Genomic DNA, 27787 nt, shown 5'->3' with positions numbered 1-27787 from the left:
CGAGAGAGGTAGGGCTACCGAGACTAAGTCTGGGTAGAAACTAATGAAGTACAGACTACCCAAAGGTAGAGGCGGAGGGATTTAGCCTTATGGATATAATCCTGAGGCTCAGAGGGTTGGACTGGGATGATAATCCCAAAAGCCAAGAGAACACAAGGAATGAACAGAGTCTAATATAATATTTGAAATAAGGAAAATACTATGGGTTACAGAGGATTTATATACTGTAGTACTTCCAACGGGTATCTGGCCAAAGTGTAGTCTCCGGAACATAAGGCTATGTAAGAATTGCACTAATGGAAATGAACATACTGCGGACCATTGAGAATGGAGCCGGATATTAAATGGAACAAAGGGAACAAGTTAAATGAACCGGAAATGAACAGACTAATGGAAGGATCAGAATGTAAACCAGATATTGACTGTCAGAAGGATCTAGGCATATAGGGGCAGAAAGAAGTGCATACAAATGGGGACTCAGGGGAAATGAATTCTAGACCGGGCTTGAGGAACCGGGTGAACCAGACCAGACGAGAAGGTTCAGGTATGGGATATGACAAATAGTCAGATAGTTGTGCTACAAGAATTGATCAGTGCAAATGATTGCATGATGGAGACAAGACTAACCACCAGATCGGTATTGTAGTCTGAAAACACAAGATCTAAGTATGCTAAACGATGAAGGGGCTGAAACAGATGGCCATCTGGTGCTTCAGATTATAGGGCAAATGTGCTGTCTCTTTTAGACATTTTGAGAGTGAACAGAAAGCAAGAATTGAAAAACACATTGTTAGCATGTGCCAGAATTAATGGTCAGGTGCATGGTCTAGTAAGTATTGGTAAGCGTAACACCATACCTTACTACATGCACTTTATCAATCCTCAATCACAAAGCATGTGATTTGTTTGTCTTCATAGAGTTGTGCTAGGATGTCTTGACTGGCATTTGTTTATTCTGACATTTGCTTATCTTCATAGAGTTGCACTCTGATTGCATTCACATCTAAATGACAAGGTATAAAGTACGAGTGTAACTTGCAGCCTCCTCACCATCTCCATCATCATCTGACTTCTCAACATCTGCTTCCTCAATTTCTGAGGAATTGCCCACATCCAGGTGATGGGGGCACAACCAGTGTATCACTCCTGGTGATAGATGTGCTTGAGGCGATCACGGTGCACAGTGTTAATTCTGTGCCAGCAATGAGCTCACATCTGCAATTTGGCTGCGAGTGGGCCATTGGTTGACTCAAGATCTGCAGCCACTCGTTCCATATCAGCATCATCTGTAACGACCCATGCTTGCAACCGGCAAATTTCGACATTAAGCCTGATAATCTCCTCCCGAGCGTGGAGAACCTTGAAATGTTTCACCACCATCTCACGGTGAGTGGGGTTCATCCATGGTTTGGTAAGTATCTTGTGTTGTGAGTATTTGAGAAGATGAAACTCGCCAAGCACTGCGCATGATACGACATTGCTATACTGTAGTGTAGGTTGTCGTGGACTTTGCGAGACAGTGAGTTTATTGTAATTGTCCAGTGCAGTGCGGATTGCACCAGAATGCTTCACAATAGCTTTGGAAATTTGTTTCCAGAGTTTATACCCTAAATTAGTGAATTAGTAGTACAAATGAACAAAACATCAAATTAGCTTTGAATATTTCAAATAAGTGCTGTACAACCAGACTTTCAAGTGCTTCAACAGTGTGAATGAAGTGCCGGCAACGGCTATACTCTAGAGCCTTGACATATTCTTCATGATCCGGTGTCCAATGTTCAGAAATCCCAGAGTGAATTTCGAGATCTTTAATAACATTGATGTGCACTTGCAGTCGGTGTTCAGTAGCATGGGCGAGTTGCATGTCCCTGTTTTGTAGCCTGTGACACAGCCCTTTTCGACGAGAACAAGATCTGGACTGTGACGACCCCCAACCAGCCGATGATTCAAAACACCCACTCCCACTGGGGAAGAACCTCCTGCTTAGAGGCATAATCATAATTTCGGTATTCTGCCGCCACCTGGGGTGTTGTCTTCAGCCCTATTCAAATGTCAAATGCGAGGAACACACCATGTTGAAGAACTTTGCTGTTTTGGCCTCAAATGTGTCCTCATGCAAAGTTCCAGGAAGCTCAACATAGTCTGTCCACAGAAAGTTCAGCGCATCAAGCCATCCTTTTCCCTTCTCATACACTTTCCTTGCATCCAATACAGTAAGCACATCATCTCTGTCCGCTTTATCCAGATCCTTCCATTTGACCTCAACTTCTGTTGTACTAAGCGCCCACACCTCGACATTGTTCCTGATAGATAAACCAGAGGTAGAGAGAACAAGGATATTATCCTTTTGAGCAAAGGAGATGGGCTTCATGATGAGTATGTTAAATTTCATGATCTTATGTGGGTTTATATATTCAAATAATATTAAAACCAGACCATATTATGATTATGGTACCACTTTCATTAAGATTATTATGTATGAATGGTCTCATTTTGTGATTTTAATATAAAGTCAAATAAATGTCCGAATGAGTCATAAGAATAGAATTACCATATCTTGCCCATATAAGGGTTTATTACCACGCTACATAGCTCAGATTCGAGCCACAATATGTTATATTTAGGTGCTGGCTTGCTATGATCCAATTACTCAAAATTGCACAAACATCCAGACACTTTTTGAGCCACTGTATGTTGCATCATCTTGCACAACATGATCATCTAATATAAAGCTCACTATTGCAAGGAGAATGCAAATTTTCACTGTTCTCAAAGATGGGCCGAATGAGAGGCTAGAGAATCTGCAGCTTGAGAGCTTGAAGATCCCGATGGAGATGAAGTTGTGGGTGACAAGTCTTATGAGGGTACCCCAGGGCAAGCTTCTTGTTTGAGGATGATGGATCCACTATTTGACAGTCTTACACAAGCACTAAACATAGGGAAGGGTAACTTGAAAGAACCATAGTCACATTGGCAATCAGAAGGTACATGTACTACTACAATGCTATATAAATTAAAGAAATGTATATTAAAATGACATGATGAGGACAAAAAAAAGCGAAAACACAATCAGAGTGATGATGATGAGGGACCATGAACATCTCCACCCCCAGTATGGAGCCTCATGGTCTCATACTGTATCTTGAGACACCAGGGCTCTGCCTCCCTCTCCTGCAAGGCAGCTGCAGCCTGAAGGCGAAAGATTTCCTTGTCCTTGGCCTCCTGCTTGTATTGATGTGTGGCAGTCGCGATAAGGACATCATGTGAATGAGACTCAATGCGCCACAAGTATTTGTTCTTCTGGGATTGGTAATTCATCTTCATGATATAATATTTGTTCTTCAATTCCTGGCGCTCAGACGTCACTATGCATGCTCTGGATCTCGTCATTGAGTATGCTTATGTGACCCTCCATGTGCATTACCGAAGTCCTCTTCTTTTTCTTTGAGCTTGCGGAGCTCCGCAGTTTTGCGGAGAAAGACATCTGGGATGCTGTCAATGAAAGGCAATAGTTGAATGATATATAGGGTGACAAAGATGCTGTGGATGAAGGAAATGAGTGGCTGTGCGACATTCCCAATGACGAAGCAAATGAGAGGGTTTATGCGGTGCTTGGCCACCGGACAAAAGCACCACACGACTGTGGTAAAAAGGAGCAAGCTGCAAAGGGGGGGAGGAGCAAGCTGCAAAGGGGAGGAGGAGCAAGCTGCAAAGGGGGGGAGGAGCAAGCTGCAAAGGGGAGGAAGGGAGCTGAGGGCCAGGGGCATGTTGGTGAGATGAGGGACCAGCCATGGATCAACAAGTCCATAGAAGTCTGCTGCATGATCGACTCCCTATTGGGAGGTGAAGATTTTGGCACCAAATGTGGGTTGGAGAATAGGAACAGGTGAAGCTGGTTGTACCACAGAAAATTGAGTAAAGCCTGTTCTGAAAATCAAATAAGTTAAATCAAATATAAAAAAAGAATAGTGAAAAAAAATTCTGTGTCAGAGTGACACCAGTGCCAGTCTGATGGAATGTGTCCAACTACTCCTTGAACAGGTTTTTAAGACTTTGAATTAAATTAGTAGCTACAAATGTGACCAATAGAAACCACTTATCTTCCAACGTGATTGCCCACTGCTTTATCAAACATCTTGGGCTCCTGAGCATATAGATGTGAAATCTTGTCACCCTTCCGGCTCCTTCCCACCGCTTCATTCGAGTGTGGAGGGGCAACCTCGAGTGAGGTAGATAAAATTGAGAGTCATGTGCACCAGCAAATTTTGAACCCAGCCCAACTTTAATTCCCCTCACACTTTCAGTAGCAGCTGGAAGAAAACATTTGTCAATAGCATCAGCCACAATGTATAACGTAGCAGAATGTCAATTTTAAGTGCTAAGACTGAACGTAGGGTTAGACACAATGCAATATATGTCGAGTATTTCATTACCGGTTATCTCATATCATGTCAATGCAGCGTGCAGTAGAAGAAATCACCAACGTCTTGGAAAGAAATAGCATTGCACCATTCCAGTTTATCCTCTCATTACTCACTAGCCAACAGTACAATAATCATCATATTGTGCGAGATTTAGTAGTGCACTCACCTGATATACTCGCAGCATTTCTGCGGCATCCTTCAAAGGAAGACACATTAGTAAACTCTGTGCGTCAGCTCGTTCATGAACAATACATCACCGACATACAGGAAATGTCATCTGAGCGTGCAGGATGGCATTTTGGTGCATTGAGTACAACTACAAAGCAGCTGGAGGACTTCAGCATTGAGGAGATGGCCCAAGAGATGGAAACTAGCGCACCTAAGTGTGGGAGTGTCACGAGCGTCCCTTTTCTCACATACACTCCGGCAAACTTTATGCAATTGTCAGGCCTCAATTTTTTTTTTTTTTTTTTTTTTTGTTCATTGTTTATTGTCCTCTGGGGCCTTGCCCTATGGTAGACAGTACATACTGTATCTCTATGTGTGTGCGATATATATGGATTTAATGTTTTGCTTCTCAATGGCGCCCACTTGGGGTGCGTTAAGGCCAACTGAAGGCGATAGGGTGTGATCTGGGTGACTGTTCTTGGGTTTCTTTTCTTTTCTCTTTTCTCTTCTTCTTCTTCTATTCCTCTGCGTCTTCTTCGTCGGGTGGCGGGGTCACGTCTCCAAAGATAGTTTCTAAGCGCCGGGTTTTGGCTATGAACTTGAGTGCGGGTTTGATACAGTCTGAGTGGTTTAGAAGGTATTTCAGGTCGTATGCGCGTGTTCCGATTTCATCGACAAGCGCGGTCCTATGTCGTGCGTACACTGGGCAAGCTATGAGAAAGTGGTGCGTGGTTTCGTTTCTCGTGCATCTGGGGCATTTCGGTGAGGGTGCTTTGCTGATTCTGTGAAGATGCTTATTTAGCGGGGCGTGTCCGGTTCGTAGTTGGAAGAGGAGAGAGCTATGACGTCTAGGGAGTTTGGCGATGAGGGTTGCAAAGTGTTTGGATGGGATGGAGTGGTCGATTCTGCGCATTTGTTCGTATCTGGGTGATTTCTTCATGACTTCGTTGGCTTCGTTTTTCAGGATAACGTTGAATTGCTGCTTGGCGGCTGCTTTGCTTCTTGGGAGGATGATGGGTGAGTTGCGTGAGCGAAGTGATTGGGGGAGTCGTCTGGTGTCTGATGTTTCCTTTCTAGCGGCTCTCTTCACGTGGGTGTCAGCGGCTTCGTTCCCGTTGATCCCGCAATGTCCTGGTGTCCAGCGGATAATTAGCTTGCGTTTGTCCTGTTCTGGTAGGACGATTTGGAGGTCGTCGTGAAATATGTCCATGAGGTAATGTCCCGGTTTCGATCTAAACGCTTGCATTGCTAATATTGCCGCTTGGTTGTCAGCGCCTAGAGCCATCGTGTCGTCGTCTCCTGCTGCTCCTCTGAGCAGTTCTACTGCTAGTACCATTCCCACTAACTCTCCTTCGTAGACGGTGTGGTCCTCGTCTGATCCCAGGTAGAATCTCAGTGCGTCTATCTCTTCCTCTCCTCTCATTAGCACTGCGGCGGCTCCTACTCCCCCATCTATGGCTGAGCCGTCCGAGTAGACGCGGATGCTCTCCGTCGCTGTTTCGTCTGCTATGAGTGCGTTCTCCATGTCCGGCGCTATCTCTGTGTTCACATCTGGGTGCCATTTCGTGTAGTGACGTGTTGGGAGTATCTTCTCCATGCTGTTGGGGTCAATGTGGAATGCTTTCAGGAGTGAGTGGATTGGCGAGGGGAATCTTCTTGTTGCTTCGAAGTTGTGTGTGGCGCAGTTCGTGTAGGCGGCTTTGATTCCCCTAAAGAGCGGGTGGGATGGGGGGAGTGTGGACATTCGTAGAGTAGCACGGTAGCAGATCTTTCTGAGGAGTTGCTGGAATGGAGGTATGTTTGCGTGTGCATCCATAACGTCGGTTGCGGTAGAGTGCATCCCGCCGGTGATCATCGACATTGCCATCCTCTGCGCCCTCGTCATCTTTGCCGCGAAGCCTCTTGCCCCTCGTCCTCCGTTCTTCTTCCCCCTGCCCTTTTCTAATAGTCCTGCGCACCAGACATCAGCTGCGTATAACATCTTGGGGACGACTACACCTTCATACAGCTTGCGTAGAAGCCGTCCGTGGATTCCCTTCGTGGGCTTCATCATTCTATTGCAGGCCATAATATAGTTGGTCCCTTTTGCTAGTGCGAACGAGGCGTATTCCCTGAAACGTAACTCTTGATCTATGATCACCCCTAGGAACTTGTGCGTATTGGATGGTTGAATGGTGTGTTGGCGAATGGTGATGGAGGGGCGTGTGATTGGGATGGTCTTATTTCGGTTTGCTGGGTCAGGGGTTCGTCTTCTTGAGACGCAGATGAGGGCAGTTTTGTCTAGTTCGAAGTCAGCGTTGTGCGTTCTACTCCAGTCTAAGGCCCCGCCGGGCTTTTCCATCATATGAATCAATTTCGCGTTAGCATCCTCGAAAGTTATACCTTTAGCTATGAGTGCGATGTCATCTATGAAGCCTAGGCTGAGTTCGCCTCGATTGGGGTTGCGATCTGCTACATCGAGTACGTCAGCGTTATAGATGAGGAAGGCGATTACCGAGAGTGGACAGCCCTGGTCCACTCCATTTTCTACATTGAAGGTTTCCGATTCGTAGTCGTCGAAAACGAGTGTCGTGGATCGGTTGCTGAGTCGGCGTCGGTACCATTCGATATATTCTTCCGGGAATCCTTTCATTTTCATGTTGTGTAGGAGGCGTGTTACTACCACGCTGGGAAAAGCGGCCTTAACATCGAGAAAGAGCATTGAGACGTGGTTTTCTTTTGAGGCCCAGGCGTCGGCTGTAAACTTAGTTAGTAAATGGATTGAGTCTACCGTGGATCTTCCGGGGCGGCCGCCGAAGTGAGTTTGGGGTAGGAGGTCGTGTTGTTCCGCTATATAAACTAAATCGTCAGCTACGCAAGATGAAAGTACCTTTGCCATCGTGTCTAATAGCGTGATGGGTCGATAAGCTTTGGGCAAGCTGTAGTCCGGGCGGCCGGGCTTTCTTTAGTACAATTGTCGATGACTTCTTCCATTCTTCTGGGTAGATACCTAGTGTAAAAGTGGCCCGGAATAGGGGGCCCATATAGGGTACAAGAGCGTCAGTACACTTCGTGAATACACAGTTACATACTCCATTAGGTCCTGGTGCTTTGTATGGTGAAAGTTTCGCTATGGCTCTGTGAATTTGCGCGTCAGTAATGTTTTCGAATGTACAAATCGGGGGGGGGGGGGGGTAGTTAGCGTTAGGGTCTACGTAGTCGTCTGCTGGTTGTTGTCGAAAGAAGGTGTCGTATAGTATCTTGCTTTTGCGTGCGTTGTCTTGTGTTGCGTTTCTTGGGGTGTCGTTATTTGTTGCTGGGTCTTTGAGCGTTGTGATCCGGGTGTGAAATTGGTCGTTGGGGCAGCTTGAGGCGTAGCGGTGAAAGTCCCAGGTGCCGGTGAGCGTTAGCGATTCGAGCCACTCTTCCCAGTGGTCTTTCTTGGCGGTCTTGATGTGTTCGGAGAGTTTGTTCCTTGCTATTCTCAGTTCGTCGTGTATGGGGTCGTCACGGTGTGCAAGTTTGCATCTGGCCTTGTATCCGAGTTTCTTGACTTGTTTGCGCTCGTTGTTGAGGTCGGATGTCCACCATCTCTTGGAATATGGCGACTGTTTGGCCGTTGGGATTGTTTCTTTGGCGGTCTCGGTGATGGCGTTGATGAGTTGGGAGTAGGTGTCTTCGAATTGGGTGGGGGAGGTGATGTGTTTGGGCGGTGGGAACGATTCGAGCTTGGTTGCCAATGTCTCGTTGAATTTCTTCCAGTCCGTTTCGCGGTAGTTGAGTTTTGGGTTGGCGAGGATGCGTTCTGGGTTGAGATCTAGAGAGGTAATGATGGGGAAATGGTCAGTTATAATGGGGCGGAGCTGGTATTCAACAGAGCATTGCGTGAACATATTTATAATTTCTGCGGAGCAGAACACGTTATCGGGCCTTGTGAGATTTTTTGAGTTGGACGCTTCTAATGTGGCTATTGCCGGGGGGAGCGCTTGTACAAGGTTATATGCTGCAAGTAGATTAATTAGTATATCCGCAGCATTTAAGTTTACTGCGGTGAGAAGGTGTTCGTTAGTTGGTAACTCCCACATCGGATGATGTCGGTTGAAATCCCCCAGCCATATAAGGTTCGTCTGGGGTTCTTGTTCTGCCCCGTTAGGGCGTGTTAGCAGGCTGTTCTGATGTTCGGACGTCATATGACGTTCCATGAAGCGTATGGTTCTGTTGTGGTCGCAAGGGTTATATATATTGTAGATACGCACCTTGCCAAAATCGCCCGTTAGTTCTATAGCTGTCACATTGGGGGTTTCGAGCGGGATTATATGCCATTTGTTCTTGGATAGTTTCTTGTTGACAAGGAGGATAGATTGTGTGCGTTCGGTTCCACTGTGGTGATTTGTCGGGTAGATTACGTCCCAATATTTCCGTAAGTTTGATGCGTTGGCGAGGTTGACTGGATTGAGGTAAGGCTCCTGGATACATGCGAGATCGTAGACTTCCGGGTTGAGTTCTGCTAGCATATGTTCCCATGCGTTAATTGATTTTCTGAGGTTTTGCTGCCAAATTCTGAACTGGGGTAGTGGTGTGTCGTTGTGGCAATTCATTGGGTACTAGGGGGGTAAGAGAGTCTGTCAGAGTATAGGGAGGCTGCTGGGTCCGGTGCGTGGTTGGTCCACATTTCTGGGAGTCTTGATTGCGTTTTGAGTGGGATGTGGTTGGGGTTTTCGATGTTCTTCTTTTGGCGGAGGGTTTCAATCTTCTTTTCTACGTTCTTCCATCCTTGAGGGGCGCCTGTCGGTTGGGGCTGGTTCCAGTTGGGTTGGTCGTTGTTGTTCCATTGTTGTTCTTCGTTCTGGCCGGGGTAGGTGTCCCATGTGAGGGGGTCGTCGGTGGGGAAGTAGATGTAGCGGTGGTCTTCTTGTCGTCCTCGATGTGTTTCGCATTTTCTGATAAAGGTGGGGCAATCTCTGTTCCAGGCTGCGTGGTCGTTTGATTGGCAGTTGACGCAGAAGTAGAGTTCTGGGTTGTCGACTCCGCAAGTCGATGTTCTATGGTTTGCTCCGCAAGTGCCGCATGTGTCGTGATCTTGGGGGCAGTCTGCTGCCATGTGGTTGCCTCCAATTGAGTGGCACTTTAAGCAGCGTGCTGGTTCTGGTATTAGTTTTCGTCCGTATACTTTTCTACCTTCTATCGTTAGTCCGAATCTAATTGCGTGATTGGCGGCGTTCTTGGACTTGAATGTGAATATCGCGTGTGCCGTGCGTTGCCCTGGGTTCCTTCTGGCTACGGGTTTGATGTACCTGGCTTTTGTTATCTCATTAGTTTTAAAACCTGCTTTTACCTCTATCTCCGTTACGCATACTGGAGAGTTTGGGTCGAATGTTATTGGGACGTTTTCGAGAAGGGTCTGGTATGTTCGGTCTTTGATGATAAGGTCGTGTCCGAAGTGTGTGAGGAAGCCGCTTCGGTTCGCTGGGTCTTTGAACCAGGTGGTGGTTTGGGGTGAGTCGACTTCGTATAGTACTCCGCCATGTTGGAGCTTTCTTGCTGATAGGAATGTGATTCCTTCCGGGAGTGTTTTACCGCTTTTCTTGAGGAGTTCTATTGCTAATGTTGCTTTCGCGACTAGCTGGGCCTCTGTGAGGTCTTTGAGGGTGCTTGTATCTTGTATTGAGCGTTTGTCGATTAGTATCTGTCTAGTTTGGGCTTCACTGCGTGCAAGGATTTTGGTTAGTGGGGCAGAGATTCCTGTTCTGACTGCATTTGCGTAGTTCATTGGTCCTTCAGACCTGGGTGTTGCTACGTTGGCTGTCTCTGCTTGTTCTCTCGTGGCTCGTATGGTGTCTTCCACTACTTTGCCGATATGTTCGGATGAATCATGTAATTGGGAGCGTACCTCTACTACTGCGCATTCTAGGTTTGATTTATGTTGGGTTAGGCATGCTTCCAGTTCTTCTACTCTGGCTTCTAGGTTTTCTATTGGGGTTTCGAGGGCGGCTGTTAGTTTTTGAGTTATGGTTGATATTTGTTCGTTTTGATTGATGTCGTCTATTGTGATTGCGAAGGCTCTGAGAATGTCTATGTTTGTGGCACCGAGGTTGGCGATGATGGTGAATTCGAAGAGGCAGTTTGCCAGGATTTCGAAGGTAACGCCTGTTGATGGAATTGTCATACCGTGTGTCGTGAGTAGTCTTGTTGCAGTTTCTACATTGGTGACGTCTGTGCATATTCCTATTCCTGCGGTGTGGTCTGACTTGTGCTTGCTGAAGGCTAGCAGGGGTTTGTCTGCCAAGGTCTTTCTTCCGTTTCTGGTAGAGGGTCCTATGGTTGGGGTGACGACAGTCGTTGAGTTGAGTGCCTTTGGGGGCATTTTTGGTCTATTGGTATTTTTGTGGTTCTTTTGTTGTTCTAATTATTACTTTGAATGGTATTGCTAGGGGTCGGAAGGTTATTCTCGATGTCGATGACGCCGTGGTGCGCTGTTGAGCGCAGTGTTGAAAATATTTTTCCGGGGTCCTAGTTTGAGGTGCCACTTGGTGCTAAACCAAGAAGCGATACGGGGGTCCTCAGGCCTCGATGCTACTACTCGCGACAGTTCTAGGGTTGTTGAAGCTGAATGCGCATCAGCCTTACAACGACTCCAATTGCAAATGAATGTTGCTACTACTCGCGACAGTTCTAGGGCTGTTGAAGCTGAATGCGCATCAGCCTTACAACGACTCCAATTGCAAATGAACGTTGTTGACGACTTTGAGCGCTGTTACAGAATCAACAAGCACTGGGTATCTTCTGACCCTCAGTATATTCAGGCACGTGAGTACTGTAGCCAGTGTCGCTTCACTCGGGCCGTCGAGCAATTAAAAGGACTTGTCATTCAATGTTTGTTTGAATTATCGAGGGCTAATCTGTCTGGCACTGGTGCGATTTTTTTTTGTCATTCATGCTTTTATTTAATCTGGACTAGGATACAAAATGCGAAAGCATATTTCAAAAGCAATCACTTGAAGATCTGGAGCTATTCGGACCGCCCTCAAGAAGTATAACACACTGGCACCAATCCAAGTTCTGCCCCGACCAACTCTCGACTATACGGAAGTTGTCGGATACACGTCACTCGGCGAATTCACACTCTTGAAATATTCATGTCGCGACATCCTTGCTAAGCCATGGGCTGTTCCTGAAAATAGGAGATGGCGGCTAAGTTCTTTAAAGTTTTGCGTTCACATGAAGAACTTACGCGCTTGAACATCGAAATCAGTCGTCTCAGCACTTGGGTTGACTTCAAAGAGAAGGAGATACTATCAGCCATAGACGCCCTGAATGCTGTGGACTCAGACTTGCTCGCTGCGGAGTTGCAGATGCACTATGCGCAACAGCACAGATTGAACAATGTGCACCGTGCCTGTCTACATCGCACCAGCCAGCTATCTGGTAATACTGGACCACCCCTATTTGCGCTCCTGGAAAGAGAAGAGACAGATGACGAAGGAGATGACGAGGATGAGGACGAGGGCAGTGATGAACTCCTTGATGAAGCCTCTAGGCTTGAAGACACCATTTCGCATATTGTACTGCAGTAGAACGGCATTTGATGATGTATTTACAAGCAATAATGATGCATAATGATGTGCGCTACTACGATTTTGATGTTTGAATCTCAATTGAATTAGTTTTGAATCTGAGATACTACAATAGATCTAATCAGTCACAGTCTGAACTCTGAGACTATCACAGTGATATACTACGAGAAATCAGAGAACATTATGTTTGCATCCCATGTTCATTCAATTAACCAGTCGCACGTTCATCACCACCAATTGTCATCGACTCATTTCAGAATCATGGCCCATTCAAGTTTACCATGCATAACATGCATTGTGTTCGCTTAGTACTTATGTACTTATGCATGCATTCGCTTACTCATGTTCAAGACTCAATTAACGTGAGTTGTTCCCCTCTTAACTCTCATCCTTTCATCGTTGTCTCAAAACTTACCTGTCATACTAAGAATAGTACAACCATGCGACCTGAATCTGATCATGAGACATCTCGCATAGACTACCTGGATTTGCATGCTGAATATGTGAGTAGATTTAACATGGAACATCAAATTGCGCTGAAACCTTTATCGCCAGAAACACCTCATTGAAATTGAGATGTGCGCCGAATTCGAATTTGAAAGGTGAAACAGTGTACTTTGCGTCATTCCTGCCATCAAGAGCTCGTTGCATACAAGTGATCCATTTGTGGGCAGTGATGAGAGCTACATGCTTCACAGCATGTATTCCATCTTCTCATCATTTGCTGATCTTGTTTGCCATTGCCGGTACAAATCCCAATGGAACACAGTCAAACTCCCCAAGTCAATGAGACAAAGTGAGTCATTATTCACTTCTGTTCGAATTTGACTAATAATCAGTGTGGCTAGGGCTAGCGAAGCTGGATGACAACCAACAGAAGTCCTCAACTCGATCTCTCGATGAATCATCATATGTCTTTCCCGACCCTCTTGTCTCTATGCCCGATGACACGCCAACCATCTCAGATGTCGAAGATTGGACACACGATTCTATGGGATCCGAGTCTTACACATTTTCATCCGCACACCCTTTTGATGTCATGCCACTTAGTTCCACTTGTTCCTCCCTCCACTCACTTTCAGATGATGGCCATGAACTCAAGGTATTGGATGAACCCGTGTATAGGACCTCTACCGCTCGGCGGCCTCAAATTACTTCTACAGAAAATGTGCCTCAAACACTGATGCACGGTGTAGGAACAAGTTCCTGGTTAGGCTTACTTTACCCCTATTTACCTTGCTTGTGTTGGCACTTGGATAGCTTACATAATCATGTTGGTCTTCACCCTTACTTTCACCTGGTGTGACTTAGAATGCAGTTTCCCTTACTCGCTACCTCTCTCTGGGCTCTGAGCCTGGTCCAGAAACCCTGGGTCTTACACTGTCAACACTCTGACATAGCAGCTAAGCAGACAGACCCAACACTTCAGATTTACTCAATCTGAATTGTTGTACCCACAACGGGCACCATCAGGCACGCAACTTGGTGGCAGACAGTCCACCTTACCTTTGTGGCCCCACTCAACATAAGCAACGCAGTACGACATCAGCGCTACGTGCATCTCGGTCGCCAGCATGCAACTTGGTGGCGGACAGTCTGCCTCACCTTTGTGGCCCCACTCAATGTAAGCAATGCAGTATGACATCAGCACTACGTGCATCTCGGTCGCTGCCTCAACCCACGTCTTCGGAATAAGTGCAGCATGGCTCACAGGTGAGCTGAACTATTTTTTTCATTTCACTGTGATCAGGACTCATGTTATTGTGCATCTCCATCACTTTCCACAACACAGTCTCCTGCATCCTGTGAATTCATCATCTCGCCACGTTCACCTCCCTTGAAGTACTGTGGACCTCCGTTGACAACACAGCCTCCAAGTTCTCCATTCCATGAATTTGTCATCTCGCCACGTTCACCTCCCTTGAAGTACCGCAGATCTTGTTAAGACCGTGCTCAAAGGGCGGATCCGAAGGGCTTGGCTTCAGCTCATGCACTGCGCCCCTTACCCGAGTATGTGCCCTTAATTTCCGAAGGCTAGAAACAAAGTCCGAGGGAGGATGATGAATCCCGGTGGACTTCAAGGGGACAAGTCTGGTAGGCTTTTTCGAGGAAGAGTTGGGCCGATGTTCAGGGGGTTAGTCCGGCCGATGTAAGGAGGGTTCGTCGGCCGACGTAAGGAGGGTTAGTCCAGCTGACATAAGAGGATTATTCCAGCCGACATAAAGGGGGTTCGTCGGCCGACGTAAGGAGGGTTAGTCCGGCCGACATGGGGGACAGAACAGACAGGTGTAAGGACGGAAAGACAGGAAGTCCGAGGGGACAGAAGGACAGTATGTCCGAGAGGACAGAAGCTAGAGGTAAGACTACACTAGACAATGTCCAGAGTAGAAACTGACAGAGGTAGACTACCCGAAGGTAGAGGCAGAGTATAGCCCGAGGAATCAATCCCAGGACACAGAGGTTGGACAGGGAAGTGGACCCGGGCCCATGGAAATGGATCCGGGTCCGAGGAAACAGGAATGAGGATAATCTAAGGTGATATTCGAACTGAGGAAACTACTATGAGTTTACAAGGTATTATATACTATGGACATGTGCGACGGGGACGGAGTCAGCAGAGATCTGGGTCAACGCGAGGAACATATGGAAAGGTTAAACTGACAGGCGCAAGGAAAATAATACAGGAACAGAGATGGAGATGAAGTATCAAATGGATCTAGGCATAGGAGGTATGATCGAGAATGAAGTCGGATATTAACTGTCAAACAGATCCGGGCATATAGGGGTTAGGACAAGGGGACTATACAAATGGGGTAACAGAATAGGAGCAGGACCGGAAATGAACTGTCAAGCGGATCACGGGAAATGGGGATGGAGATGAACTGTGAAGTGGATCTGATGTTTTAGGGGTTAAGTGGACCTGGGTCCGAAGCTCAGGATCTGAGTAGGTCCGATGTTTAGGGTCCGATGCTTAGGGGTTAAGTGGACCCGAGCGGGTCTGACGTATAGGATGTCCGATGAATAGGATGTCTGACGAATACAGGAGGAGCGGAACGAGTGGACAAGCGGACAAGCGGACAAGTGGACAAGTGGACAAGCGGATGACATGAGTGGGATCCGACAAATAGGACGTCCGACGAAAAGGAGATCCGAGGTATGCAGGAGGAGGACCGATGAATAGGGTGTCCGAGGTATGCAGGAGGAGGACCGATGAATAGGGCGTCCGACGTATAGGACGTCCGATGTATAGGGGAAGCAGGGCAGATCCTGCTGAGGGGTATGTCCGGTGGAGACTGGGATGCGGAGTTATCCTGCCGAGGGGTAGGGATAGGGTTAAGGAATAGCTTGGCTACATTTCAGAGGTCCGGACATTGTGTGTTGCGAGAGATGGGATATGATTCAGGGGCTCAGTGTACGGTATATGACAGTTCTCCATTGCTGCCTCAAAACAGGTCTTCAGAATCAGTGCAGTATGACTCACAGGTAAGCTGATTTATTTTTCTCATGCTTTGTTATTAAACTGTGATTAGGGCTCACATTATGGCGCATCTCCATCACTTTCCACAACACAACCTCCGAGTCCTCCATCCCATGAATTTGTCATCTCACCACGCTCACCTCCCTTGAAGTACCGCACTCTCCATCGCTGTCTCAAGTCCCTCAACCTGAGATGTCTGGATCAGTGAAGCATGGCTATGACTCAAAGGTGAGCTTCTTTTTCTTTTTCATTCTTCATTACATTAATTGTGGCAGGGCTCATGTCATCCACCACTGCCAATGATGGGGATCCGCATTTTGTGCTGATCCAGTCAGCAGTGGGTGGGACCGAGGAAGGCGTGTCCATCACAAATAATTTATACTTGATGGCACCCAATAACCTGACCATTCCACATGATGCTGGTTCAGCTCGAATTTCTGCTGAAATCAAGACTGTCCTTGGCTCGGACAATGTAACCTCCTTCGTCGCAGACGAGATCTGGAAGTGCATTCGACAAAACAAAGGATACAAGCCGTTGTCTTGGCATGCTAACCTTGTTAAGTTAGACATCCCCTCCGAATGCATTGGTCCGCTACTTGAAGTGATGGCACGTGCATCCAATGAACGCTGGCTCAGTTAGTGTTACGTTCTTTTGTACCAAGCCATGCTGATTCTTTATTAGTTGACTAGCATGCATTTTTCCGTGTTAAATTTGTGATGTATCTGGGCCCTGATCAAAGGCCATCAATTTACTTTTTGTTTCCCTGACTTGGGGTCAAATTTTATAAGTTAGTGCTATGTTGCAAGACCAGGGCAAGTACATAGTTTTCTGTTTTCCTAATTTTTCTCTTGACATCTTGCACCATGCCACGAGTTTCTACAGGTCGTGCTCGCCGTCCACATGCAAAGCTCACATCTACTCAGAAAGCAGAGAGACGCGGCCAGCAAGAGGCTTTAGCCAGTGCCATTAATACCGCACAGTCAGCTTATGCAGAAGAAGCTGCACATATATGTATGAAATGGACTAAGGGAAATGATCATGGGGCGATAAAATTTCCAACAAAATGGAGATGGTGGTTAATGAAAAAGGGAAAGAGATTATGTAATACAGGGCAATGTTTGTTTGGTTGAGTGTTGTGTGTTATAGAGTTGTACAAACATCAATATACAGTTTACATAATATAATTCTCTTGCTCTTAGCGTTCAACTGAGGTATAAGATTCGCATGAAGGCATTACATAGATTGTTTACTCATAGTAATTTGATGGACTAAGAACAAAGACATCACTTTGTCCATGTAAGGGTTGTGTTTACCTTGTCCATGTCAGTTCAAGGTGCTGTGAGACTATGCAACAACTTAACACAGCCCACAGCCAAAACCCCCGGCTGGTGTAAGACCTGCTAGGATTGAGCATAATATACAAAGGCATCCTATTTAGATTTGTTTGAGTCACATCTCCTCTAACCTAGTCCCGGGCTACGACACCCATTAGTTCTCTCTCTCTATCGAAATATGTTAGCTTAGCATGGCAGAATACATAAAATTTTATTCAGGCACTAATGCCCAGACATGATCACCAAAACCTTGTAGATTCAGCCTTGTGGTCAACACATTAGTAAGCAGGCCCTGTAAGCTATGGGATTCTCTCCCTTGTGCTTGGATGAGACAGAGAAGCAAGGTGAAAGAATACATTTTGATGGTATAGGAGTGTGTATTTAACACTTTCCCCAGTGGTTTATCTAACCTTTAGCACAGAACAAACTTCTCAATAAAGCATTGGCCGCAACTCAACTACTTGTGCATTGACTGGGTATAGAGCATTCTCCTTGCAACAGTTGCACTGACAAAGGCAACATCTATATGAAGTATACGAGGGATGAAGGTCCGCCTGGCAGCATAACTAGCTTATCCAACAATCAAAAAAGCTTCACCTTGAACCGCATTCAGTACCTTTATCAAAATAATATTTTCACCACCAAGGTCACAGGCATCTTACATTTGGTTTCCACATAGCCCAATCAAGCTCATGATGGTTGATGTTTATGGCCTCAGCACAGTCTTCATCCTTCAAAAGATATGCTATCTGGACCTCACAGGACTCCACATATTTACAATTATTTCAAGGCCACAAATAAGTTGGCACTGTATCTGAACAAATTGTTTTACAGGCCTTTTCTGGATTGTTACAAGAAGTATCAAGATAACCTTGATTAAGGGCCCACGGTCATCTTCCCCATGGATTACTCCCTTGGGAATAAATTCACCAAGGCCTTCATAGATAAATTTTATGATATAGTCAACTGCCATCCAGAACAAATCAAGGCATGGGGGGTTCTTGCCAGGCAATCCAGTGCCATGAAGATACTGGTCAGCCTCCTGTTTGCTACTGCCTCTCCCCATCAGATGTTGAGCTTCATCAAACCATTTAGTATCAAGGTGGACAACCTTGCACAGTTCAGGTCACCAACAAACCTTCCAGAAATTGGATGCACATCATTCTAGTCCAGCATATTGCAGCACACCAGTCATTAGGTCATCTGGTTTGTGCTCTCAATGGACTCTTGGACGATGATGAGCATATGTTGGCATTCTTTTGCTCACAAGTCAAGACAGACACTATTGCGGCATGAACATGCACGTGACCAACGCGACACAGATCAATGGAGTATTGCATAGGAATACAAACCCCATACATATAGTTCTCTTGTTTGCTTTTCCCTCTTTCCTCAGTCCATTGATACCGACTGAGGATATGTTCTCTTATTTATCATTATGATACCTAGACACTAACATCACTACGATAGTTGACTGTTGTCTAGGTATATAATAATCAAGTCCGTTGATAACGACTGAGGTTGACTGTTGTCTAGTCCTAATAGGTTATGAGCCTTGCTCACTCGAAAACCGAGCGAGCGGAAACCTTCTGGACTTCATCAACACAATAAAACACTTATCGGGGCTTTCACGTCACCGGCGTGCAGTGATACATGCTGATTTAATTCGACATCATCAAGTCGTTGTTCATATTACTTCTTCGAGCGAGAAGCACTTCTGAACTACAGCCATTGATCACCTTAAATAACGAGCTGATTGCATCACTTCCTCGCCCACTTTCTTTCCCTCGCACCACCACTGTCTGGCATGGCAAAACATCATTTGCGCTCTAACAGTACCAACACAAGCATCCCCAAGCCAATTTCATCTGCTTCTACGATCTGCCCATCCGTCCACACCAATACACTCCAAGCACCTATCGTACACGGGGCTGGGCCGATCACCACAGTGATGTCAACGCCGACTTCTAAGATCACGGCCATCACCCTGAGTCACACCGATCTCGAAAAGATTGAGCTTCTCGATCGTGGCCAGAACAACTGGGGCACGTGGTCTGCCAAAATACACAACTATCTACTCCTTAAACACGGAGGAGGTTACTTACTCGGCGTCATACCACATCCCAATGACATCCTAGATCCCGCGGGTGCCAGTACTTGGGACCTTAACAACCTTTGTATCGTAACAGCGCTTAGCACTCGCTCTTGCACAGAGGACCAGGATTTCCTACTCCCCTTCACCGAAGTGCATGCCGCCTGGTTGTCGCTTAAACCTCACCATGAGCAAGTAGGACCTATCGCTCAGATTCTGCTGATCCAACAGGCCTTGTCACCGACACCATCATCATTAGCACACCCTCTACTCCCTATGGTCCCGTCAATATTTGTTCCCACCTCAAACTGGAACAACAGCTCGTCGACAATGACAAAGGGAAGGGGTCCGGTGACGTCGCCATGTTGGCTTCAAACAAAGGGAAGCAACCTAACCGCAGCCACCCCCCATGCACAGATTGTGGCCAATCTACCCACTCCAGCTGCTGCACCACTTGCGGCGGTTGGTGGCATTCTACCAAAGATTGATATGGTAAGGGGGGCACTATGGAAGAAAAGAAGGACAAAATTATTGTGCGCCGTCGTGCAGCACGAGCAGGTGGAGGCGGTGGTACTACAGGTTCTGCAAAACCCCCTGGACCCACTACCTCGTGTCCAACCAAGGGAGCATCTACTGGCAAACCCGGTGGATTACACTACAACACAAACGGTCGTGCTTATCTCCTGGACGCTGAGACCCATGAGGCCATCTTCGTCGCCTCCACCCCTGGCAACACTACACCAACCCAAGAATTCGCGGGTCTTGCGCATGATACTCTTTCATCAGCCTTTATCGAGGACTTACCTGACGACGCTTTTGACACGTTGTTCGCTGCCATTGACCTCCAAGCTAGCGTCGACTGGCATACCCACTCTCAGTCTGTCGACTTCGCGGGTATAACCTACAAAGCTCCCAACCAATGTGCGCGTACTCCAATCGACCCATCTGTCGTACCGTTTTTTCTCGATACCTGCTAACCGTTGGGACGAATTCGTCCTCACCGCGGCTTACTTGTCTAACCGTACCCCAGTCTCATCACAGAATGGCCATTCCCCCTACAAATGATGGTACTCTCGCAAACCTGACTTATCTCACCTTCACGAAATTGGATACTGTGCTTTCGTTCTTATTCAAAACCGACACAACCCAAAAATTTTCAACCGCTCAACTGAATGCATCCTCATCGGGCATTCCCTCGACTCTAAGGCTTATCAGTGCTTTCATCGCACATCCAAAAAAGTATTCATTTCACACCACGTTGTGTTAGGGGGTTTGGGCCAGGGGCTCATCTAGGGGTCTGCCAGGGGTGCCAGGGGTCTTGCCTGGGCCTCGAGGCACTCAGTAGATATACTTCATGCATGTCTGTAGCCATTTCCTACCCTATTCCACTTGCTTGTTCCTTGCTTCTGGTTAGAGTCCCATGGCTCGTCCCCCCATGGACCATTCCAACGTATCCTTTATTGAGTCCTTTGATGACCATCATACTCCTCTACACCCTGGTAGCACATTGTCTAACCCTCCTGCGCCCTCTAGACCTGACGCACCAGAGCCCATCTCCCAATGTGCCTCCGTCGTCAATGCTCCCGACATTGATGATGTCGTCCTACCACCTCCCATTCTGGTACTCCCACCCCAACCTCCCCCACGTCGTTCCACCCATGCCCATGTTCCCTCCGAGAAACTCTGCGCTATGGACGGCACCACCTACATACCAGCGGCACAACGCGCTGCCCTTGCCTCCATGGCCGCCACCGAGCGACTTCGCAATCTCAATAACTTATCAGATTGTGCATATAATGCAGAATTCCCCACTGCTGACCTTAAGGCACTAGAAGACGAACTCACCACCCTCTACGAGGCTTTTGCAGCTGTCCCCGATGGATTTGACCACGAACAATCAGACGATCCTTCCTCCTACGCTGAAGCAATGGCTTCTCCTTACGCATGCGAGTGGACAGCAGCTCTCAAGGAGGAGTTTGACTTGTTACGGGACATAGGCATTTACAAGCTGGTACCACGCACGTCCATACCCGCAGGCCACAAACTTATGAAAGGCCGACCCGTGTTCAAACTCAAACACGATCAACATGGGGCCGCAGCCCGCTCCAAAGCATGCTATGTATGCAAAGGGTATTCTGCCATTTGGGGACAAGACTACACGAAAACCTCTGCGCCAACAGCACGCCTCAAATCCTTTCGCATTCTCGTGCACATCGGCGCTGCCCTCGATTGGGAGATCGAGCAGCTCGATATCAAAATGGCCTTCCTATACAGCCTGCTTGACGCGGACGAGGTTTGCTATATGGAGCAACCCAAGGGCTTCGTCGTCCCAGGCTTTGAAGATCACGTATGGGAACTCCAGAAAGGACTCTACGGTATGAAACAGGGCGGGCTCATCTGGAACAAAACTCTCAATGAAGCGATGCTAACATGGGGATTCATGCGTCTAAAAAGCGAACACTGCATTTATTTCCGCCGTTCACCCACCGGTATCCTCCTCATCACAGTACATGTTGACAATTTCTTCACTGTTAGCAGCTCCAAGGCTGCCCTTACCAATTTCAAGGCTCAACTATGCACCAAATGGCAAGTAGCTGAACTTGGGGACGCACATTTCTGCCTTGGCATCACCATCTCTCGTGATCGACCAGCACGTACCATCGCACCTTCCCAAACCGCCCTCATTGATCACATCATCACTCAATTCGGACTCACAGATGCTGTACCATGTACTATACCCATGGACCTGGGCCTACGACTATCACGCAGAGATCACTCCCCTCGCACCGACGCCGAACGCGAACTCATGACACGCACCCTGTATTGCTCACTTGTTGGCTCTTTGATGTACCTTGCCATTGGGTCCCATCCCGACATATCATATGCAGTCCAACAACTCTGCAAGTTCCTCGACTCCTATGGGACGACCCATTGGGAGGCCGCTAAACGTGTTGTGCGATACCTTAAAGGGACCCGATCTCTCCGACTCATTCTCGGAGGCGAACACGTCGCCCGCCTACTCGCATATACCGACAGTGATCTGGCCAGTTGCATCGACACAAGGAGATCTGTTAGCGGGTACTCTTGCTCTCTCAGATCAGGTGTCGTCACTTGGAGTGCAAGACAACAGAAAACAGTATCATTGTCGACCTGTGAAGCCGAATATATCGCTGCATCCGAAGCTGGCAAGGAAATTGCGTGGATCCGCATGCTTTTACACGAAATTGGTTTCCAACAAACTTCCGTCTCACCTCTCATGTGCGACAACAACGGCGCTATCATTCTCACAGAGGACACTTCATTCCACGCCAATTACAGTAACATGGCCCCCTATCTTTTTCTTACCCTTTCACCCTGTCACACCGTCACAAATATCACCTCTTCACGATACACCACGATGCTTGATGCACACTTCTTGATCCCCGCCAACCCTGACCTTCTGTGACAGAAGCTAGACGCTTCCATTGAACCCTTGATCTTCCGCCTCACGGCCTGTACTTCTATTTCCCTTGATCTTCCCATGAACCCTGATCCCTGACCTCATGGTCATATACCCTCAACCCTACCTTCCTGATATATCTATCTTTAGTTCCTTGACCTGCCCTGAACATTGTCCCTATTTCCCTATATATAGTTGACTCCATTGTACTGTATTTCCCTAACTTGAATCTACTGGGTTTTACCTGAACGATTACCTGATCTCCTGAACTTGATTACGAACTGCTATACTCTTGGATCGCTATCCTTGAGTCGATATTACCTTTGATTCTCTTAGACTATTCGTCTTTGAGCCAATACCGATCTCTCGCCTAGACTTCGCAGTCAACAGCGAAACCCTTCTTCGGCTCCGCCTTAGAAGCTTACCTATCCTTTAGTCATATCCTGACGAAGGCTACCGGGTATATTGACATTCCGACACCCGATCTATAACTTAGAAGACGCGTCTTCTTCGTTGAACTATCCCAGTTCAAACACGACTTCTGTCGTAACACCCACGAGAACCTCGCCGACATCTTTACTAAGGCATTACCGAAGAAAGACCATGGACATCTATGAACCTACCTGGGCTTACAGTGATGAACTCGAGGAGGAGACGTATCGCGTTGAGGAGGAGTATTGCGGCATGAACATGCACGTGACCAATGCGACACGGATCAATGGAGTATTGCATAGGAATACAAACCCCCTACATATAGTTCTCTTGTTTGCTTTTCCCTCTTTCCTCAGTCTGTTGATAACGACTGAGGGTATGTATGTTCTCTTATTTATCATTATGATACCTAGACGCTAATATCACTACGATAGTTGACTGTTGTCTAGGTATATAATAATCAAAGCCATTGATAACGACTGAGGTTGACTGTTGTCTAGTCCTAATAGACACCTCTGTACTCCTACACAAGTGTGCCATCTATCACAACAACCTCTGGGACAGAGGAGAATCAAAGGTGATGACATGCATCACAGCTTTTGCACAGGGTATATAGACAGAGCCAAAATTCAACATGTGGTGATCTTCAATCACTGTTTGGGCTTGTCGTGAACAAACAAATGCTGGGTTGTGCAGGTTGTGATGGGAAGAAGTGTTGCAATGATGAAGGAGAGGACCAGGCAGATGAAAATGACATGTGTTAAGACCATGCTCAAAGGGCGGATCTGAAGGGCTTGGCTTCAGCTCATGCGCTGCGCCCCTTACCTGAGTGCATGCCCTTAATTTCCGAAGGCTAGAAACAAAGTCCGAGGGAGGATGATGAATCCTGGTGGACTTCAAGGGGACAAGTCTGGTAGGCTTTCCCAATGAAGAGTCGGGCTGATGTTCAGGGGGTTAGTCTGGCCAACATAAGGAGGGTTTGTCGGCCGACATAAGGAGGGTTAGTCCGGCCAATCATAGGGTTAGTCCGGCTGACATAAGAGGATTAGTCCGCCGGACAATAGGGGTTTAGTACACCCGGAGAATAGGGGCTTTAGTCCGGCGGACGTGGCGGACAGAACAGACAGGTGTAAGGACGGAAAGACAGGAAGTCAGGAAGTCCGAGAGGACAGAAGGACAGGATGTCCGAGAGGACAGGAAGTCTGAGAAGGTGGAAGCTAGAGGTAAGGCTACACTAGACAATGTCCAGAGTAGAAACTGATGGAGGTAGACTACCCGAAGGTAGAGGCGGAGTATAGCCCGAGGAATCAATCCCAGGACACAGAGGTTCAACCAGGAAGTGGGGTCCAGTCCATGGAAATGGATCCCGGACCCGAGGGACAGATTCCAGTCCAGGGAAACAGAATGAGGATAATCTAAGGTCATATTCGAACTCCAGAAACTACTACAAGTTACAAAGGGTTGATATACTGTAGTGTATTTGACGGGTATCCGGCTGAAGTGCAGTCCTTGGAACATAAGGCTATGTAGGAAATGTACCAGCAGAACAAAACATACTGTGGACGATTGGGAGTGGAGTCGGATATTAACTGTCAAGCAGATCCGGGCATATAGGGGTTAGGACAAGGGGACTATACAAATGGGGTAACAGAATAGGAGCAGGACCGGAAATGAACTGTCAAGCAGATCATGGGAAATGGGGATGGAGATGAACTGTGAAGTAGATCCAATGTTTTCAGGGGTTAAGTGGGTCCGAGGCTCAGGATCTGAGTAGGTCCGATGTTTAGGGTCCAGTTGGAGATGATTTGCCAGTAAGTTTGAAGTTGACCTTCATACTCTCCTGCAAACTAACAACTATTTTAGCCTCAAATGTGGCAAAGAATGCTTGAAGTAACACAGATTCTCAGGCTAGTGACTCTTGACTCTTCCACAGTAACATCCCTGCGAGGATTTCTGAGTGGCCAGTACCTAGAGGTTCCTACACCGACACAAGCAGGCCTGAGATTCAGGCCATGCCCCAGGTTGAATTTGCCAAATGTTGTGGAACTACCTATCTGGTCCACCTCTGGCAAGCCCAAGGACATCCAGCCAAAAGGCAATGTGAATTCTTGGGCTGTCCAAGAACATGCTGATGAAGGTAAATATAACAATTATGTCCAGCTTGGCCTTTCCCTTGTTTCTGCAGTGAAGCATTACATTCTCTGGCAATTCTACATTGGTAGATCATCACTATTCCTGGAGACTCTATCTCCTATAGCTCTAGCACCTACTGGTTGCTTTTGGGCTTCAGTGTACTGGTCAAAGGGTGATGGAGGAGTAGAGGACCAAGGAAAGAAAAAATGTATCTGCACATATGTTGGAGTAAGGAAAGCTAAACAAAAGTCAGGGGCAGTTTGATGGTCCTGCCACATCATGCGCAAACCATGTACCCCAGCCCAAGGTTCAAAAGGAAGCTTCCTCAAGGTAGTGGTAGCACCCTGACTATTGTGACAAGTGCCTCAGATAGACTCTTGTCTTCGACTATCAGTGACCAGTTGACCAGCTGAATTGTTGTAGTCAATAACTTGCCGGTCATCAATTGAAATTCTTTAAGCTGCACACATGCCTAAACTCTTCCAGCAATCTAATCTTGACAACCCATATCTGCGGATTTAGCATACTCATGACGCCCCTGCTGCTGTAAGCACATCTTTGTCTACCAAATCAATCACACTTACATATTCTTTTTTACAGGATGAAACTTCAGTGTAACCAGAATCATATTTTTCTTCCACACAGCACGATGCCCACAGCGCGCCAACTTCATTCTATGCCGGAGACTCTGTGGAGTTCAACTTATTCAACATATCTACACCCCCCCTCTTTTAGCTCTAAATCATGACAATGCAAGTGGGTTGACTGACAAAGACACTTTCAGTCACAATGGTATCCAAGTCAGGGTGCTAGTGATGTATACTTGTATACAAATTGTTGTCTGATTCTTAATTTCCAGACTGAACCTTGTTTTGCATGCAATTCAGCTTTAGACATTGTTCAGGTGACTCTCTGTTCACACCTCCACCTTCCTGTAAGTCTTGCAATGCACTGTTCTTGACTACATATCTGCGCCACCCTTTCCCACTTGCTATTGTCATTTGGATGTCTCACATTCTTGTATTAAGTTTTTTTGCACCTATTAGTATATTGTTTGTGGAGGTGATTGATGCTACTTGTGACTTTCATGATGTACATACTCAGCAATGCATTGGATATATATGCACTATATCTCGCATTCTTGACTTGAATAAGAGACTTTAGTGAGCCACAACAACAGTTGTCTGGCCTCCCTGTGAGGTGTTGGTTTTGATTGAGTGTAATGCTCCATTAGCGTCCATTACCAAATCCTATCAATGTTGCAAGCAAGGTAATATGAATGAGAAGGAGTAGTCACTGTCCCCTGGAAATCTTATATGAAGACATCCAATGTACTATGTGAAATATTGAATCACATTCCATGAAGAATAGCACACGAGTATGGTACCTAGTAGGTCACACTACATCCACATTCTACCATACAAACATCGACAGCAATCCTTGAAATCTCTATTTAATCTCGGCCTCTTGCTACTCTTCAGCAGTTCAAATATCTATCTCACAATCATCCAACATCTATGATACAATAAATTATTCAGATATCTACACTATCATCATTTAACATGTCTACCATCACACATAAACATTGTGCAGATGACAGTGTTGACTCTTCCCCACAGTACATTATAATTACACATATTTGCACATCAATTGACATTATATTCAGCATTCGGGAGACTATTCTACAGAGAATTACACCCATGATTCACAGGACGATGCAGACGAACACAGGAGGGGGCGGTGAGCAGGGATAGAAGAAAAAGATTTTTTAAAAAGGAAGACAATAGAGACATACTTTGAGTACATAGTGGGCACCCATCAGTTCCTGAAGGAGAGCACGCAGAGTGCGCATCACTGTGCTGGAAGTTGATGTAGGAGGGAGAACACAGTGGCTGCACTGGGATGGTGGAGATTGAGAAAGGCAGTGAATGCTACGGCAGTAGGAGGAGGACGACAACGAGAATGAGAACAGACTGGGCACAAGCCAGAAAGTGGACATTGAGGAACGAGAGAAAGCAAAGGCCACACTGGGTAGTTGGGTGGTGAGAAAGTGGGAAAGAAAGAATGGAAAGACAAAAGACAGGTGAGGAAAGAAAATCAGCCATGACCAAACAAAGGCAAATAGTACATATATGCATTGAACTTAACTAAACAATCAACATAATACAAACAGATATCACGCACATACAGACAAATAACACACACATCACGTGATCCATGGCAAATGTGAAAACATGCACAAGTGCACACGCGTAATGCACCACAGGCATTCCATATTATGTCAACTATATACAACTCCCTAATTACTGTGGCTGATTGATTACACAGTTGTGACTTGTGTATTGCGCTTTCATCCATGTACATAGTGTCCTCTATTTAGCTGAACTACAGTACCAATATAAATATATAATTGATGGTGAGTTTTCAAATGGCAACATGAAAAAGAATATAAGGTGAGACATGACCGTTACTTAGGATGCTCAACAATGTGGGGTTCAATGATTGTATAGCATTGTTTGTATAACCTCATGGTGAGTTGGTTCAAAAATCACAACATCCACAAACACTCAAATCCACAACCATCATTACAAACTGCTCCTACTTGCCTCAGCCCCATACCAGCACAGCATGCCAATCACCAACAACACCATCAGCATGTCAACTGAGGACAACTCTACCTCGACTGCACTAACACAGGCCAAACAATGCGATGCATTTGAGCATAACAAGGTA

General features: G+C 46.5%; 9 protein-coding genes across 9 annotated transcripts; 4 read left to right on the top strand and 5 right to left on the bottom strand.

Annotated features, from left to right (window-relative positions):
* Positions 1-1209: 1209 nt before the first annotated feature.
* DEU56DRAFT_728668 (uncharacterized protein) lies at positions 1210-1864 on the bottom strand (the record flags this gene model as incomplete). The annotated part of the gene is made up of 2 exons (XM_041348057.1): positions 1210-1607; positions 1639-1864. The coding sequence occupies 2 exons, from the start codon at positions 1862-1864 to the stop codon at positions 1210-1212; spliced, it is 624 nt and encodes a 207-aa protein (XP_041212869.1).
* An 82-nt stretch (positions 1865-1946) lies between these two features.
* On the bottom strand, positions 1947-2371 carry DEU56DRAFT_908427 (uncharacterized protein; the record flags this gene model as incomplete). Its single annotated transcript, XM_041357004.1, has 2 exons — positions 1947-2021; positions 2072-2371. The coding sequence occupies 2 exons, from the start codon at positions 2369-2371 to the stop codon at positions 1947-1949; spliced, it is 375 nt and encodes a 124-aa protein (XP_041212868.1).
* Positions 2372-3069: 698 nt separating this feature from the next.
* DEU56DRAFT_908426 (uncharacterized protein) lies at positions 3070-3767 on the bottom strand (the record flags this gene model as incomplete). The annotated part of the gene is made up of 2 exons (XM_041357003.1): positions 3070-3365; positions 3425-3767. The coding sequence occupies 2 exons, from the start codon at positions 3765-3767 to the stop codon at positions 3070-3072; spliced, it is 639 nt and encodes a 212-aa protein (XP_041212867.1).
* Positions 3768-4502: 735 nt separating this feature from the next.
* DEU56DRAFT_701986 (uncharacterized protein) lies at positions 4503-4805 on the top strand (the record flags this gene model as incomplete). The annotated part of the gene is made up of 1 exon (XM_041347329.1): positions 4503-4805. A coding segment is annotated over one exon (303 nt), but the record flags the coding sequence as incomplete, so codon positions are not given.
* A 3974-nt stretch (positions 4806-8779) lies between these two features.
* On the bottom strand, positions 8780-9169 carry DEU56DRAFT_728573 (uncharacterized protein; the record flags this gene model as incomplete). Its single annotated transcript, XM_041348051.1, has 1 exon — positions 8780-9169. A coding segment is annotated over one exon (390 nt), but the record flags the coding sequence as incomplete, so codon positions are not given.
* A 266-nt stretch (positions 9170-9435) lies between these two features.
* On the bottom strand, positions 9436-10116 carry DEU56DRAFT_691710 (uncharacterized protein; the record flags this gene model as incomplete). Its single annotated transcript, XM_041347143.1, has 1 exon — positions 9436-10116. A coding segment is annotated over one exon (681 nt), but the record flags the coding sequence as incomplete, so codon positions are not given.
* Positions 10117-11755: 1639 nt separating this feature from the next.
* DEU56DRAFT_908423 (uncharacterized protein) lies at positions 11756-12145 on the top strand (the record flags this gene model as incomplete). The annotated part of the gene is made up of 1 exon (XM_041357002.1): positions 11756-12145. The coding sequence occupies one exon, from the start codon at positions 11756-11758 to the stop codon at positions 12143-12145; it is 390 nt and encodes a 129-aa protein (XP_041212863.1).
* A 440-nt stretch (positions 12146-12585) lies between these two features.
* Positions 12586-13359, top strand: DEU56DRAFT_908422 (uncharacterized protein; the record flags this gene model as incomplete). The annotated part of the gene is made up of 5 exons (XM_041357001.1): positions 12586-12648; positions 12701-12723; positions 12757-12941; positions 12994-13313; positions 13342-13359. The coding sequence occupies 5 exons, from the start codon at positions 12586-12588 to the stop codon at positions 13357-13359; spliced, it is 609 nt and encodes a 202-aa protein (XP_041212862.1).
* A 5406-nt stretch (positions 13360-18765) lies between these two features.
* On the top strand, positions 18766-20027 carry DEU56DRAFT_908421 (uncharacterized protein; the record flags this gene model as incomplete). The annotated part of the gene is made up of 2 exons (XM_041357000.1): positions 18766-19512; positions 19548-20027. 2 exons carry the CDS (start codon positions 18766-18768, stop codon positions 20025-20027), a joined length of 1227 nt encoding a protein of 408 aa, XP_041212861.1.
* Between the last annotated feature and the right edge of the window lie 7760 nt (positions 20028-27787).

Source organism: Suillus clintonianus (assembly GCF_016758775.1).
Source record: "Suillus clintonianus strain FC179 chromosome Unknown DEU56scaffold_9, whole genome shotgun sequence".
Lineage (NCBI taxonomy): Eukaryota > Fungi > Basidiomycota > Agaricomycetes > Boletales > Suillaceae > Suillus > Suillus clintonianus.
Note: the sequence above shows the minus strand (reverse complement) of the source record. Positions and strands in the feature narration are given on the sequence as shown.